This window comes from Carassius gibelio, chromosome B6 (assembly GCF_023724105.1).
Source record: "Carassius gibelio isolate Cgi1373 ecotype wild population from Czech Republic chromosome B6, carGib1.2-hapl.c, whole genome shotgun sequence".
Classification (NCBI taxonomy): Eukaryota; Metazoa; Chordata; class Actinopteri; order Cypriniformes; family Cyprinidae; genus Carassius; species Carassius gibelio.
The window spans coordinates 25,212,529-25,231,321 of NC_068401.1; the positions used below are offsets into that span (position 1 = coordinate 25,212,529).

The window sequence follows — 18,793 nt, forward strand, 5'->3', positions numbered from 1 at the left end:
AGTGAATTTGTGTCTTGAAATGTGACTCATGATATTGAATCATTTTCCTTAACGTGCAGAATTTCTATTAACATAAACAATTAAAATAAAATCAAAAAGTAAAAAGAAAAAAAATAATACACTTTAGTCTATTCTTACAGCTGTTCCCCGTTCATCCCCCCCCTTCTCCGTTTCTTTAGATATGGAAATTATACAAAGACAAAGGAGAGAAGCTTCTTCTCACAGGAATGTTTCAGTTTTTTTGTTATACCAGCATTCATTTTAATAAAAAAAGCATTACTCCATGTTATAAAACACACACACACACACACACACACACACACACACACACACACATAAGAGGAGGTCAAACTAAAAGCAGTCATGTATCAGTCCAGCCTTTATTACTATCCTGTCAGGTCAGTAATGACGATTAAGATACTGGCAGAATCTTAAATGGCTCACATCAATTCTGAAATGAACCCCTGTTCATAAGTTACACAAGAAAGCTTACTGGACTGTCTCTAAACTACAACAGCTTTCACTGTGGGATACATGTATGTAACCATAAAGACTGCCCAAAACATGAGGTAAATGTTCAGTGACACAGTCAGAGATGACAATTATTGTGCGTTTGACAGCACACGTAATTTTCTACAGTAATCAGTTCGTTAAACCCTTCATTTAGAATGCAAAAGAGCATTAAAGACTGTTGACCGTTAACTGCAGATCAAGGAGAGGTCTTGGTGTCAGTGCATGAAATGTGAAGAGGAGAGCATTTGCTTCATTTATTCTGAATCTACTGTTGTGGAATCCCTGTATTTTACATTTCACCCTGGCAGAAGTTCAGGAGTACTGCTGTTGGACCTGCTCCAGCCAGCTAAAGTGTTCCCATTAAAACCAAACAGACATCAGCGGCCCACCATCATTTCTCAAACAGCTCTTCCCGTTTTCCCTTCCTGGAATACTCAATTATCTGGCCCTTATTTAATAAAATACAGCTTTAAAATGATCAATCTCAATGTGAAGCTGCCCATATTCCTCCCCAGCACTCCAAACCCACGTTACACTGACATTTACGCACCATTTACTCACAGCACATGCTGCTCCTCAGACACATTTAGGGCCATTTCCCCTTAAAGGCCTAGAAAATCTTCTTCTTGAAGCAAATTTTGTAGAAAAGAAACATTGTCCGTTATGTTTATTATGATGGCAGGATGGCTTTCTATGGGATATCTTGGATATTATGAGGCTTCCGAGACTCTTAATTGAAATTCAAGATGCTTCAACACTGGTTAAGATGACAAGAAGACATACAGAAACATAAATACACACAGTAACACACATACAGTATACAGTATATGAAACAGTTTCTTTGAAAAAAGAGCATTTTGTAAAATGGAGCTTCATTTGGAGGAAAGAAACGCTTCAGTAACCACATCACAGTTCACCTGTGTGCTCTGACACACACACACACAAACACACACACACACACACACACAACATGTGTCTTATTAAGGGTGACTTTGGTCTCTTCCAGCAAGAAAAAAAGAAATACGGACAGAACTAACCTCTAACAGAAACCTTTTTATTTTCCTCAGCACTTCCTTCAACAGCAGTCGATTTTTCATTAAGATGAACTTAAGCAATGGTCAAGAAATGTCCCACAACACGTCGGCATATATGAAATAAAACAAGATGTGCAGACGGACACTGAATGACCTGCTGTGCCTCACAGCACTGATGAGAGAAATATTATCCAGATCCGTCCAGATCATATTGATGCTGACACTCGCTTACACGTCCTCACACACAGGACACAAATGATGACTTTGAGACTTCTGTGACTTCGAGACTCTTTTTGAACAGCTTTTTTCTGTCTGTGTGTGAGGAGAGTGACCTGAAGACGATGAGAAGAGAAGGTGTGGAGCTTCTGCTGCTTTCAGAAATGAGAAATAGTCTGTCTGTCCTTCTCAGTTTTTATGTCAGGTCCATTCTGCATGTGAGTCTTACCTTCAAGAAGAGACACGGCACTATAACATTTTATAAGACATCAGTCTTGTCAGTGCAAACTGAGGAGAGATGAACAGTTTTATTGCACTGATCTTCACTTAAGAGAGAAACAATGTTTTTACTTGTGTTTCTAACTCTCTGAAGAATTAGTATTATTCTTTATCATTTTCTGCTGGAGGCATCATAAGGCATAAATTTGATATGAAGAGCAAAAAATAGCATGTGGATTCCTGAGACTCTAAAGCCATCAGCATCATGTCTAAAACAGGTAATTAATACAAACATAGTAAGTGCATTAGTGGTTTGCATAATAAATGAAGTCAAGTATTCCCTTGTTTTTCCAAGTCCGATTCAAGACATCTATCTGTTCATCTGCTTTATGAATTTAGATAAAAGCAACTGGCTGCTCTGAGATGTTGGGCAGTATCAATTCATTAAACAAGTCATTATTATTAACTAACTTACAATTTAAACACAGCAAAATGCTTTGCATATTTTTGTTCCAACAATGAAAATAGCTCAAGGAGAATCAGAAAGCAAAAACCAAATAAGCCAAGCACATTTCTGAAGCTGTGAATTTTTGAAAGAATCGATTTTTTCGAGCCAATTGGTTGGGCGAACTATTCAACGACTTACTCGCACGCACATTTGCAGTCTTGGCCACTTGAGAGCCTGTGCATGTGACAGGAAAAGAAGTAAGTACAAGATTATGACAAGTCAGAAAATACCAAAGCTCAGTGCCCTTAATATGCATTAAAGTAGTAAGTAGACAAGTGGTCAAGTGCAAAGACAGCAAATGTGGGTATTCGTACAAGTCACTTATAGTCAATGTCCTGAATGAATCTATTGAGTGAATGATTCAAATTACTCACTCATAAAGATTGTCACTTCGTTCTTGAATTTGTCAGTTGCTGTGTTTGAAATCGCTCCTTATACCTTCATTCACTACTTTCTATATCAGTCCACTAATATAGTCCAGTTAGAGGAGTATGAATACGAATGAGTGAATTGATATGTGTGGATACAAACAACAGATTCCATCTCCAACGTGAAAACATGAAAATATGGGCACCCTGAAGTATGTGCAAAGGGAATAATTTATTGACAGAGCAGTTTTCAGAGCAAAGAAACTGTCACACCGTAGGATATAATAAATATTTCACTTCCTGTTAGATTGGAGAGCAAAGATTCACTGCTAGAGATTGCACTAATCAATCTTAAATCAATCTCATCCCACAAACTCAAATAGGAAGATCAGGCACGTCATGCACAATCTATTGGAGTATTATACAGTACTACACTCTGGTAGCATATTATTCTAGATCCACACCTACGTGCAGTAGAGATATTTATGGTTCACATAATTCAAGCATTTAGTGGTTGTAAGTTGTAACTCCCAGTGTTTCCTCGGTAATTGAGCATTTGCAGTCTTTGATGTGCGGTTGTCTGCTGAAGTTAGTGAGACAAGGCCAACATAACAAGCTTTTTCATTCTCAAAGATACACTCCAGAACGCTCTGCCTCATGAATGTGTGCCTGTACTCAGTGAAGAGGTTTCTCTTTGAAGAATTCCCTCAGGAAAGGAAAACCCCAATGTGTTTCTCACCGATAATGATTTATAGGGATTCATTCTCACCTTCTGGCAGCTCACCTTGTCTGCTGTGGCATTTGTAATCTTCTAAACCTCCTGTAAACTCAAAATTCCCCATAAAAACATTCATGAGACAAAATAATGACTCATAGCCGAGTTTTGACAGTTTACTTTTTATTCAGCGGCGCACAAATTTAGGCGTGATGATACAACCTTGACATGCTGTTAGTTTAGTTTTTTAATAATACTTTAGTGGTTTCTGTGACATAAATGGGATGACAGATTTTTTTTATACATAACAAATACTTACTGGAGGACAGGATTATTCAGCTGGAGTGAAATCACTCTGAAAGGCATCAAATAAATTTAGGAGGGATACAATTTGCATTTGTGGCAGGAATGTCCACTAGAGCCATTTGAGTGTGAACTGAATGTTAATTTCTCTGCCATAAGCCGTCTCCAAAGGCGTTTCAGAGAATTTGGCAGTACATCCAACCGGCCTTTACAGCCGCAGACCACATGTAACCACACCAGCCCAGGACCTCCACATCCAGCTTCTTCACCTCCAAGATCGTCTGAGACCAGCCACCCGGACAGCTGCTGCATCAATCAGTTTGCATAACCAAAGAATTTCTGCACAAACTGTCAGAAACCGTCTCAGGGAAGCTCATCTGCATGCTTTTCATCCTCGTCAGGGTCTCAACCTGACTGCAGTTCGTCATTGTAACCAACTGGAGTGGGCAAATGCTCACATTTGATGGCGTCTCTCACTTTGGAGAGGTGTTCTCTTTATGAATGAATCCCAGTTTTCACTCTACAGGGCAGATAGCAGACAGCGTGTATGGTGTCGTGTGGGTGAGTGGTTTGCTGATGTCAACATTGTGGATCAAGTGACCCATGGTGGCGGTGGGGTTATGATATGGGTAGGAGTATGTAATGGACAATGAACACAGGTGCATTTTATTGATTGGATTTTTTTTTTCAATGCACTGTGATAAGATCCTGAGGCCCATTGTTGTGCCATTCATCCACGACCATCACCTCATGTTGCACGGCCTCATGTTGCAAGGATCTGTACACAATTCCTGGAAGCTAAAATCATCCCAGTTCTTGCATGGCCAGCATACTCACCAGACACGTCACCCATTGAGCATGTTTGGGATGCTCTGGATCGGCATATACGACAGCGTGTTCCAGTTCCTGCCAAAATCCAGTAACTTTGCACAGCCATTGAAGAGGAGTGGTCAACATTCCACAGACCACTTTCAACAACTTGATCAACTCTATGTGTTTTACTGCATGAGGCAAATGGTGGTCAAACCAGATATTGACTGGTTTTCGGAATCCTGTGGACCCCCCAATACATTAAAACTGCACATTTTAGAGTGGCCCTTTTTTGTGGCCAACCTAAGGCTCACCTGTGCAGTAATCAAGCTGTCTAATCAGCATCTTGATAGGCCACAACTGTGAGGTGGATGGATTTTCTCGGCAAAGGAGAAGTGCTCACTAACACAGATTTAGACAAATTTGTGAAGAATATTTGAGAGAAATAGGCATTTTGTATACATAGAAAAATCTTTTCAAATATATTTTTTGCACTGATAAACACATAGTCATGCATAATCTCTCAAGCACTATGAGATTCCCATTATGTCACACAATAATTTATTATTTCTTCAGAAACTTTCTTCATGCTAATAAGCTTCCCACAAGCCTAAAAATCTTTTGCAGGCAATCCCATAACAACCCGTCTGCTTTAGATCCAAAGGGGAGGGTAGAAATGCCATCAGTGTTATTAAGATAGACTCAAGAGGATAGAGAGTGCACTTACGACACTTATGCTCTGCACTCCAGCAATCTTACTGCATCAAATATAGCACAAGTGTAAGGCATGCCATTTGTTAAAAACTTGATCCTCTCTGGCTTGGAGCTCATGGTGTGTGCCTTCCTGTTCAGTCCAAACGCCAAAGCCATGATAATGATGCAGTGTGTAGCCAAGCCTAACACAAGTTGTGGTTGCAAAACTGCAGATACCTTACAAAAACATTTGTCATACTGAAGACCATAATGATGATGGATAGACTAGATACAGAACTGCTGCACATTGCTGGATTGGAGCAAAATTCAGTAAAATTGAATTTTTGGGTGAGTAAGTTTTTTTTTAAGTCACTAGGCTGCATTTATTTGATCAAGAATACAGAAAAAAATACTAATATTGTGAAATATTTGTACAATTTAAAATAATGTTTGTCTGTTTTAATATACTTTAAAATAAAATAAAAAATTCTGTGATGCAAAGCTGAATTTTCATCACCCATGTTTTTCATCTAAAGTTTCAATAAACTGTTTCATTTAAAAAAGATTATCTTTCATATTCACATATTTCATTTGATCAGCTTTAAAGGCTTAAACTATGTTGCCATTCTTGTTAAAATTAAGGTGTTTATTATTGGTATAGACATTTGTGTGGACTCTTATTGTGCTGTAGCAGTAGTGTTTCATATATTTAAAATGCCAAAATCCTTTTTTTTTATGTATTCGAAATGTTTTTGTTGTCATGTTGTCTTTGGTTGTCTCATATCCAAATGCCCACTGCAGGATAGCATCCTAGTAACGCCACTGTTGATTATGTTCAGGCCAGGCCGTCCAGTAGGGCGGACACTGAACTCTTGCCCGACTGAGATCCGGCTCAGTGCCACCAAGTTCAGCATGCTGGGTGAGGGAGCTTTAATGCCATGCCAAGCCCAGTAGAGGGGATGGAGCTGGCACACAACCAGGCCAGCGGTGGCGGAAAGCTAAGTTCTGCGAGGCTGGAGGGTGGCACAGAAGGCTGAGAGAGAACAGAGCAAAGCCAGGGACAAACCCATGCGACAGGGACATCGTGCCAAGTTCCTACTCAGAATTAGTCTGTAGTGTTCAGGATTTAATTCAACCAAATATTCAGATGTATATGTAGAATGTGAGTTCTGTTTTTAATGGAAGCCTGTTTCCACCATGAAAAAAGGTCACTTTTTATTTTTTACTTTTTATTTCACAATTTAAACCTTTTTCTTTTTTATATAGAAAAAAATGTTCATGATTTTTTTTAATAACTTGCAATTAGGATAAGAAAAGTGTGAATTGTAAAGAAACTGTGAGGAAAGAAGACCAAAATGTGAAATAAAATGTCAAAAGCAACTTTTTTCTATAGTTTTATTTAATTTTAAAGTAGTTAAACTATTTGTGTAACTATATGTTTTCTGTGAAAAAGTCTGAATTATAAGATATAAACTCCCAACTCTGAGAATAAAGACATAATTGTGAGATGAAAAAAAACATTTTCATTCTGTGGCAAAAAACAAACAAACAAACAAACAAAAAACTTTTGCGAGATGTATACTCTGAAGAAAACTGATGAAAACAAAGGAAATTCTTTCTCAGAATTGCAAGTGTATCATAATTCTGTTTATATCATGCAATTCTGACTTTTTTCTTAGAATTGTGAGAAAAAGTCTGAATTGTGGGATACAAAGTCACAATTTTAAATTCTGAGTTAGTTTTTGGATCTGTGGTTATTTTCTCTGAAAACAATTTTAGAAGAACCTAAAAGACAAGTCATCACTTTAGAGTTCTATTACATTTGAAAAATAAATAAATATAAAAGCAGCCTTATACCACGCAGGTTAGTTTTTTGGATCAGCAGCGTAGACAAAGTCAGCAGTGCTCTGTCAAGCTCACACACAGCTATCAGTCTTCATATTAGAGCTGTCTCTGTCACAGCTAAAATCTTCTGCAGGAGACCTTGGTCCAGTTTCAATCAACCAAATTGTTCAAATTGTGTGCAGCATGTATTTATTGTATTTTTTCACTTAACCTTGAATACACCATTGTGCCAAATAACCATCCAAGCATGTGAATAAAGTAAAAACGAAGATAATTTTTATTTAAACAAAAAGGTTCTAATGCCAAGGTTTTTAATAACGTTGTAAGTTTTCTATAGAAATCTTGTGAAATGGTTTCATCAGGTGGTGCAGAAGGTTATTACAGCTATTTGTTCCCTGAAACAACTGCTGAAATATATTTGAAGTGAGTTTAAAAAGTTGAGACATTTTAAGATGATGGAGACATGAAATATAGATTTTTATCATTTTACCTATCATTTTAAAGCTCTGAATAACAACAAAATGGTCCACTACAGCATGGAAAGGGTTAACTTGAGGACATATTGTACGGTAAAAAGTTTGGGGTCGTATTAAGGATGCATCAGATTGATTAAAGCTGACAGTATACTGTTAAAGAAAATTTCTATTTCAAATAATTATTAAGCAGCACATCTGTTTTCAACACTTATAATAAGAAATGTTTCTGAAGTAAAACAACAGCATCTTATAATGATTTCTGAAGGATCACGTGACACTAAAGACTGGTTTCTGAAGACCTTGCATCCCAATGAATATATTAAAATATACTAAAATTGAAAACATTTATTTTAAATTGTGATGATATTTCACAATATTACAGTTTTTACTGTAAGTTTGATTAAAAGGTGAACATCTATCAAAAAAGTTTGAATGGTATTGCATCAAAAGTTTTCCAGTGATCCATGTGAAAGAAATACTGTAACTTATAGTGGTGCTCAATAAGACATCACTATTACTATTACTTATACTTAGCTTTGAAAGCGCTGCACTGTTTGTGTTATGGACATGAATGATACATTAATTTATGATTGCTGTGCAGGATTGTTTCCAGAAGGAATTAGCAGGTATTCATGCTGTCCTCCTCCAAGCCCTGTAAGACAGCACTGTAGATCCATTGAATATTTTGCAGGATCTCAATTCCGCCCTCTCAGTGCTGTATATCTGCAATGGCGAGAGACGCTGACTCAGTGATCTTTGGTGAACCATTCCTCATTGCACTTGGCTGACAGCACCATAAAAATGACAGCAGAGCGAAGAGCATCACGGCGCATTACCAGAGCGGACGAACAGCCTGTGACAGTAGAACCGGCGGCAGCGCTCCATCACTCCTCCTCAGCAACAGTGTACGGTCCTTCTCAAGCTGTCACAGATGGAGAGAAGCCCAGAGATCCAAAAATGACCCACATTCAGTGCAATATCTGTAGCGTTTTTGGATTCTCTCAAAATCTCCTCTTAAAGGAAGAGTTCACCCAAAAATGAAAAAATTGTTTCATCGTCCCAGCAAACAGGGAATGTTCCCACAAGTTTTTTTAAAGGTTACATAAATGTCAGGAATCAACGTTTATGGAATGTTCTTATAACAAATATTTGATATGCCATACATTTTTGTAATGTGAAAAAGAAAAGTTTTTATTTTCTTGGAATGGGCTTCTGATGTTATTTATATGTTCTCAAAATGGTTCAATAATATTATTCAGTAATAACAATAGAATTTAAAATTATAAAATTAAACGTTTCTCTAACATACACCAAGAAGAAACATCCTTAGTATATATATATATATTTTAACATTTAGAACTATTGTTTTCATAATGGTTTCAAAATTATAAAATGGAATGTTCCTCTAATGTTCAGATAACCAAGAATTGTTTTCTTTTTCTTTAAATATAAAAAATGGGTGTTTTAAATGTTAAGAGATCATTTAAATGTAACAAATTTCATAATATTTAAAAAGGGATAGAACTGAATTTCTATAATGTTTACATAACCAAGACGATACATTCTTAATACATTTTAAAAATGTAAAAAAAAAAAAAAAACACTTTTCAATGTTCTGAAAAAATAAATAAAAATAAACTGAAATAACGTCTCCATAACATAATTTAGCTAGAGAAGACATGAAATAATGTTCGATAGAGTCATATAGATTTAATATGATTTTGGGTGTTTACTGTACTTTTAAAGTTTAACAGCAGTGTTATTTTAGTATAATTTATATAATATAATATTATCATATTTATTAATATTTTGAATTTGTTTTTATTTTTATATTTTCCATTTAGATTTTTCATCTAAATTTTAGTTATTTTGTAGTGTTATTTTTTTGCATTATTTGATTTAATTGTATTATTTAATTTTATTAACAAACAGTTTTCATTTTAGTTTTAGTTAATAATACTAACACTCATTTGCAATAGTGATAGTTGACTAGTTGACTAACTTTCTACAAACTGACCCTTTTTATCTACATTTTTATGTTAGTTGGCAAAAGTATGTAAATCCACTTTTGCCAACTAGTTTGGAATTAAATGCGGGTGATTAAATATTAAAAAAATGTTGGGGGGCTAAACTGTGAGGTTTAAATGTTTTAAACCATAAAGAGGTCTGACTAAACCTATGACAAATGATTTAATTTGAGCTTTCTGAGAATACACAACACCCCTCTCGACTATTGTAACACCACAGAAGTAATCTAGAGGAGTGCTCTCCAAAAACAGAAAGGTTATGAACCTCAGTAGCAGCAGAGGCAGTGAAGTGTTAAGTGCTCCTCTGTTGCAGTAAGTCAGTAAACCCCCTCTGAGCAACCTCCTGTTTTCAATCACTTTCTCTGAGGCCCCCTGGGAAGCTTAATAGTCAGCATTATAAAACCACATAATCAAACAAACAAGGGAAACATCACGATTATGTATAATGGGCCTCTGCTAACACCCCCTTCCCTCTGTAGTCTCTCTTTCATTGTGTCTCTATGCAGGCAGAACAAGAACACTGATTACTTCTCTCAGCTGGGGGAATGCAGGACTAAAGCTCATAGCTGCTGCATTAATCAAAGTCCTGTATGGATTTCTCTCAAAACCGCAGGCATACACATTTGCAGGGTGCTGCTTCGGTGGAGAGCCTACTGTGAGCACAGGAGCTTTTATGTTGTCAGTGTTGATGCTTCTTACTTTATTATGATATAAAATCATACTCTGAGTCATGTATATCCTTCTCGCAGCTGTATTATTTGCCAGCAACACACTATATGCAAATGTTTAATTTCCACCATTTTCCAAGGAAAAATCATCTATTCTTGTCTCACAAATGTATTCCGTTTTGCTTGCACACATTTCAGTTTTTCTTGTACAATTTATAATTTTAATTTCTGTTCCAATAAGTCCAGTTTTACTGGGTTTCTGCAGGTCTTAAAAGGGTTCAGTTTCTCTGAAAACAAAACTTTTTATATTATTTTGATTTAAGTAAATGCATCTTGATTTAAAATATTTACACTGGAAAACAATACAAAAAATAGGAACATCAGAAGGTACAAGTTATTTCCATATTCTAGTGGCAAGGATATTATATTTATTTACCTAAAACTAAATCCATAAAAACAATGGTTATTCAAGATAAAGTAAATTAAGTTAAAGTAAGTTAATGTAAGTAAATTAAAAAGTAAGTTAATGCTAACTGCTAAAATTTTAAATATAAAAATATAAAAAAGTAATTTCAGCTAGCTGCCATGGAAACATTTGTCATTTTGATTTAGTTGAAAGTTTAGTGCTAAAATAACTAAAACTGATAAATGAAAATTAATTTGAAAAATTACATAGACATTTAACATGACTAAAACTTTAGCTAAAATGTAAACTAAAAAATCTATAATAGTAAAAAAAATATATGTAAATAACACTGTTGGGGTTAAAAGAGACATTCAAGTTTTAAGTTTTTGTTTTGTTTTGGAAAGTAAAAAAAAAAGTAATGGAAATCTGTTGATAGTTATATTTTCAAACATTATAGTGTTGCTAATACAATTCATTGTGTGCTCCCTAAACATTTACATTTAGAAAACATATGAACGTGTTGCTTCATGTGTCAGGAGCAGTGCACCTCTGAACCACAGCTCTGACTGAGAGGTTATTTGGGGTAAGAGAGTACTTTAATGGGTTTAATAGAAAAAATTAGATTTTTTATATATATATATTACATACTACAATTGCACTTCCAAGTAAAATCTAAATTCCACATAACCTGATATTGCATGGAAAGTCAAATTTAAGAATTCCTAAATGCTTGAAAGAAAAACATTAAAACCCCTCTTCTGACCATACTCTGGATTTTTTTTCAGGTGATGCTGGTAAAGTAGGACACAAAATGGTTTAACAAGCAAGACAGGGCTTGTAGCTACTATAGTTTGAGTATTTTTGGCAAAAATATGCTCACATAAAGGTTAAAATATATACTTATTAAGCCAACTTAAAATATCTGTAACGAATCAGCTCAAAGGTGAAATATGAATAATCAATCATAACTCGTAATGTATCAATTAATAAGACTAAGTTTAATACTTGGATGTCTCGACTGTTCAATAAAGAGTCCTGATGCACTTCGGCGCTCCAGTTGGTCTCCGCTGAAGTGAGTTGATGAGAAAGACCAGTTGAATCAGAGGATCTTGATCCTCTTGAATGGAAATCTGTTGATAGTTATATTTTCAAACATTATAGTGTTGCTAATACAATTCATTGTGTGCTCCCTAAATATTTACATTTAGAAAACATATGAACGTGTTGTGTATCCTTTAATTTATTCCTTAGAATTTATTTACGGTTAAAAAATAACGGTAACACTTTCTATGGGGCCCGTGTTTATAAAACATTATAAGAGTATTCTTAAGGCATTATAATGAATGCATAATGCATTATGAAAAAACATATAATATGTTATATCAACTCAAGAATAATCATAACAACAATTATGATGCATTATAATACTTATATAAGTTTAAGAGTATGATTATTTATAACACACAATGAACACCATATTAAATCTACTTCATTTACAGTATAATGGACTGTGTCATATCCTGACATTGTTTAAGATCTGCACAGTATCTTACTACAGCTTGTGAATGGTTAGATGTTAAGTGTTATTTGAGTGTTTCCTGTGGAGCTAATGTTAATTAATTGCTGTGAGTTTAATACTCCAACTGAAAAAAATGCTATGCTTTATATGGTTACATTTAATTTTGATGGTCCACTTAATCAATCAAGCAACTTTGCAACTACATGCCAACTAACTCTCATTAGAGTATTAGTATGCTCAAGAATGGTAGAATCTAGTTTGGTAGAATAAGCTGACGTACTTGCAAAGACACCTATAGTCAGTTTATCTGTTGGTTGACCATCAAAATAAAGTGTTAGCATATATTTACAGTAGCAGACATACTAATACTCTACTGACTGCTAGTTGATATGCAGAGTTACTTATCAACAGCTGTCTAAAGAGTACCACTAAAATATCTGATCTGATATATGATATATATATATATATATATGATTTATGATTTTATGGCTGTTTGAGAGAATTTTATTATTATTTTTATTATTATTACTACTACTACTTATAAGTGGTTTTTGACTGCTTTAAGTAAAGTAGCATCAGAAAAATGGCAAGATATGAGACTTATAATACATTATAACTATAAGAAATATAATCCATTGTAGAAGTGGATGCAATGTGGTCATTGTGTCATAAATCATCATACTCTTAAAAGCTATAACCACAAAAAACTGTTATTATGAATATTCATGAGATGATACAACATATTATAAGGTTTTTTATAATGCATTATGCATTCATTATAATGTCTTAAGATTACCTTTATAATATATTATAAATACGGGCTTCATAGAAAGTGTTACCAAAATAACTTTCATAAAAGCTGAATAAACCCTGTTCAATCATCCAAGCTGAATCAGATCTGCGTTCACCATTAGAAAATGTTGTATTTTGTAACATAAGATGACAACAGTGACACTTATATTAGTATATTATATAGTGACACTAATAGCCACCAGACTGTGTCATGTCTTCAAAAAGAAGGAAAAATAAAGATGAATTGTCCCATTGTTGTTGTCAAGGCTCCCATGGTGCTTGATGACTAATGTATGTAAATGCACTCAACAGAAAGATAAATTACCAGCTCTGTGTTCATGAGATGTTTACTCTTCCAAAGATAGCCACTTCCTTGAATCTACACAGACATAGCCATGCTCTCTCTAATAATCTTAAACTTATCAAAGCTGGATATGTCTCTAATTATCTGTGTTTGCCTATTACACAAGATGAATAAAAGTATAATGTGATATAATTATTTGCATACCCTCCAATTCTTCACCAACTGAAAGAATCGAAGGAATCACAGCTAGAATCTTTCCGACTGTCATTCTCTCTAAATGTTCAACCAACCCATCAAAGAGATGGCATTTTAGCAGCTTATTCTGAAAAGGAGAGGGGATGATTTTAAGGTTGAGCGATTATGAAGTTATTAAGTTATTAGTGATTTGCTTTGGGGAAAATCCTATATACCTCAATTTAAATAGTTAAAAGAAGCAAGATGTTTTTTTTTTCAGCCACAGTCTCTACACAACAAGAGCCCTGGAGATAAATACAGACAGTCAATTACAGCAAGTTCAACAAAAGCCAAATGGTTATATTATTGTTTTGTTGTTCTCTATCTGAAAGGTAAAACTTTCCAATGATTATCTAATACTTGATTCAATTATAGATTGCTTTGAAAAGCACAATGTAATGATACAGACTTAATGCCATGGTAAGATATCCGCAAATACAGGTCTATTGTTTAGAGCTGTCCGTGGTGCTGAAATACTGCCAGGTTGATGGCTAGAAAAAAAATCTACATTTTATAAAGATCTCTTCATTGGAAATCATTTTCAAAACGAAATATGTTGTGGATGATTGCATCAATAGGCAAATCAAGGCCAAAAGTGCAACATTTGCTTCACTGCTCTCATGTCATAAAATGAAAAAAAAAAAAAAATGCCTATTGTCTTTTAGTGTCGAAACTAGAAACTATTTTCATTTATAAATTAATTAATTTCCCCATACAATTACAAAGAAACAGCAAATAACACATTAATAAAACATACATTTTTGAAGTAGAAAAACCATCATTCTCTTCAGAATAATTATGTATTGTATTCAAATTGTGGTCATATTTTGTTATGAAAACAGTGTATTAAAACAGGTTGCATCTTGCATTATTGATATCAAGTATTATGAGTTGCCATTTGCACTTATTTTGGTCACTTCACTTTTAGATCTCCAACTCCTGTTGAATAGTCACTGTTATGCTTAAATGTTGTTTGTAATACTGATTTGAGTGTTTTTTTCTTTTTTTTTCTTTGTTCATCAGCCTTTTGCCTTTATTTAGTAGGTCAGTTGAGAAGCAAAAGAAGAGTACAGAGAGAAAGAGAGGGTGAACAGAACCGGGACGTGACCCAGGCGGGCTCCACATCAGATTCCCACAAGCCTCAACATGCTTCATGTGTCAGGAGCAGTGCACCTCTGAACCACAGCTCTGACTGAGAGGTTATTTGGGGTAAGAGAGTACTTTAATGGGTTTAATAGAAAAAAATTGGATTTTTTATATATATATTACATACTACACTTGCACTTCCAAGTAAAATCGAAATTCCACATAACCTGATATTGCATGGAAAGTCAAATTTAAGAATTCCTAAATGCTTGAAAGAAAAACATTAAAACCCCTCTTCTGACCATACTCTGGATTTTTTTTCAGGTGATGCTGGTAAAGTAGGACACAAAATGGTTTAACAAGCAAGACAGGGCTTGTAGCTACTGTAGTTTGAGTATTTTAGGCAAAAATCTGCTCACATAAAGGTTAAAATATATACTTATTAAGCCAACTTAAAATATCTGTAACGAATCAGCTCAAAGGTGAAATATGAATAATCAATCATAACTCGTAATGTATCAATTAATAAGACTAAGTTTAATACTTGGATGTCTCGACTGTTCAATAAAGAGTCCTGATGCACTTCGGCGCTCCAGTTGGTCTCCGCTGAAGTGAGTTGATGAGAAAGACCAGTTGAATCAGAGGATCTTGATGAATGGAAAGTCAAGGCTGAAGGCCTGGCACAAGCTTGGGGTGGTTTTTAAGGCTCTTAGCTCAGCATCTTCTCATTGAATTCCTGAATCTAAAAGAACCGCAGACTGCAGGTGGGTTGAGGCCTTTAAGGTCTGAAAAGGTTCCTGGCAGCCTAGTGTTATCAGATAGTGTGCCTTTGGTTGCTATGGAACCAGAGGACTGTTCTGTTTTTTTTTTTTTTTTTTTGTTTTTTTTTTGAGGTGATAGTTGCATTTTGGGGGAAGGGTCCATAGACCCTTTGGTTAACTAAAGGGGTGTTAGATAGTATTTGTTAAATATAACGAATAGTTGTGTGTCTGATTGGTCCAAATGCTACATATCATTTAAATGAAAATGTTCCATGTATTCTATTGTAGCTTTCCACTTTTGTTATTTAAAATATCTTACTCATTTTCTAAGTCTTCCATTTCTCATTAAATTATATATATATATATATATATATATATATATATATATATATATATATATATTTTTTTTTTTTTTTTACATTTGTCTAATTTTAGATGCCCATCAAGATATATTTGCCTCACTATTTCGTTTGTGCTCCTTAAACATGTTTAAAAGTGATAAGAGTTTGCATTTGTCCATTCATTGTCAGAATACATTAATGCACAACATTTTACTGTCCATGTTTTCTACTGTCCTACCAATTCTGTATTGGATATTTCTACAGTTTAGGTCTAATCATTTTGTATTGGATAGCCTAATTATTTGCCACTATATCAGACAAGTATGTGAAGATTATGTCAAATTTTTTTATGATAGATTATAAGATTATAGACAAACCCACCCAATGAATGCTCTCTCTCTCTCTCTCTCTCTCTCTCTCTCTCTCTCCTGTGCAAGTTGCAACAGGAACTCAACTTCTTAAAGCTCATCTCGAGAACCTGCATCTGCGCTCTGCGCTGAAGCCCTGCGCGTCGGAGCGGATCTCTGGATGTGGTTTACAATGGGACCGGATCTCACCTTACAAACTGTCGCACGAGGAAAACTAACATTTACATTAAACACTGAGACGAGCTGCACTTGCAAATGGATGTTCACAGAGACGTGCTACGTTTTATCTGACACTGTGTGAAGCTGCTTGTAAAGCGTAATTTCGAAGTTTAGTACAATGCGGAAACGCAAGGCTTGTTTTTCATTTCGGTCCACGATTTTACGGTCCAACTGACCTTTATGTAACTAACTGAAGGCGCGTTCGTCTGCGATCTTGCCTGCGAGCATCATCCGTGGAAAGCACTTGGAATCAGCATCACCAATGGCTTGATCATCCGGTTCATTGTCTTTGAAATGGATGATAGATCCAACAAACTCCTTTTAGTTCCTGTTTTGACCGTTTTATTTGTCATGATCGGTTATCAGTACATCTGTCCAGCAGGGAGCACGTCCTGTCGGTTCGGTAATGGAGAGAGTTCTCCGTTCTCCAAATATCCAGCAGACGTCAAGAGAGACTCTCCGGATCCGGACGAGGACGCTCCGTTCAGATTCCCGTCTAAATTCAACTTCACGCGCGAGGACCTCTATCGCCACGTGGATTTCGACATCAAGGGGAACGACGTGATCGTGTTCCTCCACATCCAGAAGACCGGAGGAACGACGTTCGGGAGGCACCTGGTGCGCAACATCCACCTGGAGCGCCCGTGCGACTGCCGCTCCGGACAGAAGAAATGCACGTGTCACCGGCCCGGTAAAGCGGAGTCGTGGCTCTTCTCGCGCTTCTCCACGGGATGGAGTTGCGGGTTGCACGCGGACTGGACCGAGCTCACGAACTGCGTCCCTGCTGTGATGAATAAAAAGCAAAAGAAAGACGCGCCACTCAACAGACGGTAAGTGTGTGGGTGGCTTCTAAAGAAAGTGATTTAAATTTCATTTGGTGAGACTTTAAATACTAATTAATACTTTAAGTAGGCTACCATTAAATAATGTAAATCAAAACCTGAGCTGTAAGGGAGAACGTGTGAGGTGCTGGTTTCATCATCTGCAACTCCTTTTTGCTTCATGGTTTAAACTTTGATAAAACATTCGCATGTTTGTTTTAAAACCTAGCTTACTTATTCCTAAACGGTGTTAAGTAATGTGAAGTAGGCGTTACAACTTTGTGGTATTACACCAATAAAAAAAACAAAGATGTTTCTAATTTTGTTCATGGATTTACTGTACTGTGGTATTTTAAATCGTCATGATGTACCGAGATCTTTCTTCATTTCAGAAGAGTGGTGGTCAAACATGATGGTGGTTCACCTCACACAGTCTTACAAATAAAGGTTCTTTATTGTCATCCGGCTCCACAAAGAACCTTTAACATCCATGGAACATTCTCACTGGACAAAATGTTCTTTGTAGTGGAAAAAGATTCTTTAGAGTGATAAAGTGTTCTTCACGTTAAGAAACATAATGCTTTTTTAAAGAACTGTTTGCTGCTCATTTCTTCTTGGTTAAACTAATAGTGTTGCAACTCTCCCTGTGTTAAAACACATTACTATGCATAGAACGGCCTGTAGAAGTTGATTTGTAAAACCTATGTATATGAAATTTTTTTTAAGTTGTTACCATTTATTATGAATGCATCAGCATAGCATGCGTTGACAATGGCAGCAAATGATATATCTTTATTTTTTTGTCAGTGCATCACAGTATTTTTGCTAGTTTAATGAGTTTGGTCCTTCACTGTGTGTCTAAAAATGATCGACATCTGTGAACATCAGCTCCCTGCTGAGGGCCATTCTGAGTCATGCAGTTTTGAATTTGTGTGTGACTGTAAATATGTTGCACAACTCCTTATGTTAAACTAACTAGTTGAATGTCTACTGTATGACTTTACTCAAGTACACTGTAAAACCGAACAGTGAAATTAATCAAATGAAATTAGTTAATTGCACTCAAATAAAAACGGAAGTTCATTGGACTTAATTTAAATAAGTTCTGTTAACTCAAAAATTTGTTGTATTGAGGTGAACTTAAAATGATTGTGTTTTCTAGTTCCCAGCATGCTTTGCATCAGAAAACAAGGAAAATAAATTTAGAAATTAAGTGTTATTTTGTGTGTTTTTACACAAGATTAACATAGAGGGACATAAGTTAATACATAAATGTTGTGTTATATTAGATTTTACAAAGGTTTATGTTATGTTGGATTTGTAGTGTTACCGTTGTGGTGAAGAGTAGAGCCTGTGGTTAGACTGAGGATGGACAGCAAAAGCCTAATTTTGAGTGTACTTCCCACATTATAGGAGTTGAAAAATAGATAAAATTATGAGTGAATTACTCCCTAATTATAAGTTCAGAAATATAATTATTTAAGATAACTCTGAGATAATTTAAGGCAACTGGAATACATTTTTTTAAGTTTATGTAAACTTAAAAC

The 18,793-nt window shown here is 35.4% G+C and overlaps 1 protein-coding gene across 1 annotated transcript in view; it reads left to right on the forward strand.

Annotated features, from left to right (window-relative positions):
- Positions 1–16,295: 16,295 nt before the first annotated feature.
- The window catches only part of LOC127959660 (heparan-sulfate 6-O-sulfotransferase 3-B-like), a 29,619-nt gene continuing 27,121 nt past the window's right edge, over positions 16,296–18,793 (forward strand). The window contains exon 1 of the mRNA XM_052558958.1: positions 16,296–17,255. Within this exon, the coding sequence (XP_052414918.1) occupies positions 16,720–17,255 (536 nt within the window). The 5' untranslated portion in view covers positions 16,296–16,719. The remainder of the gene's footprint in view (positions 17,256–18,793) is intronic.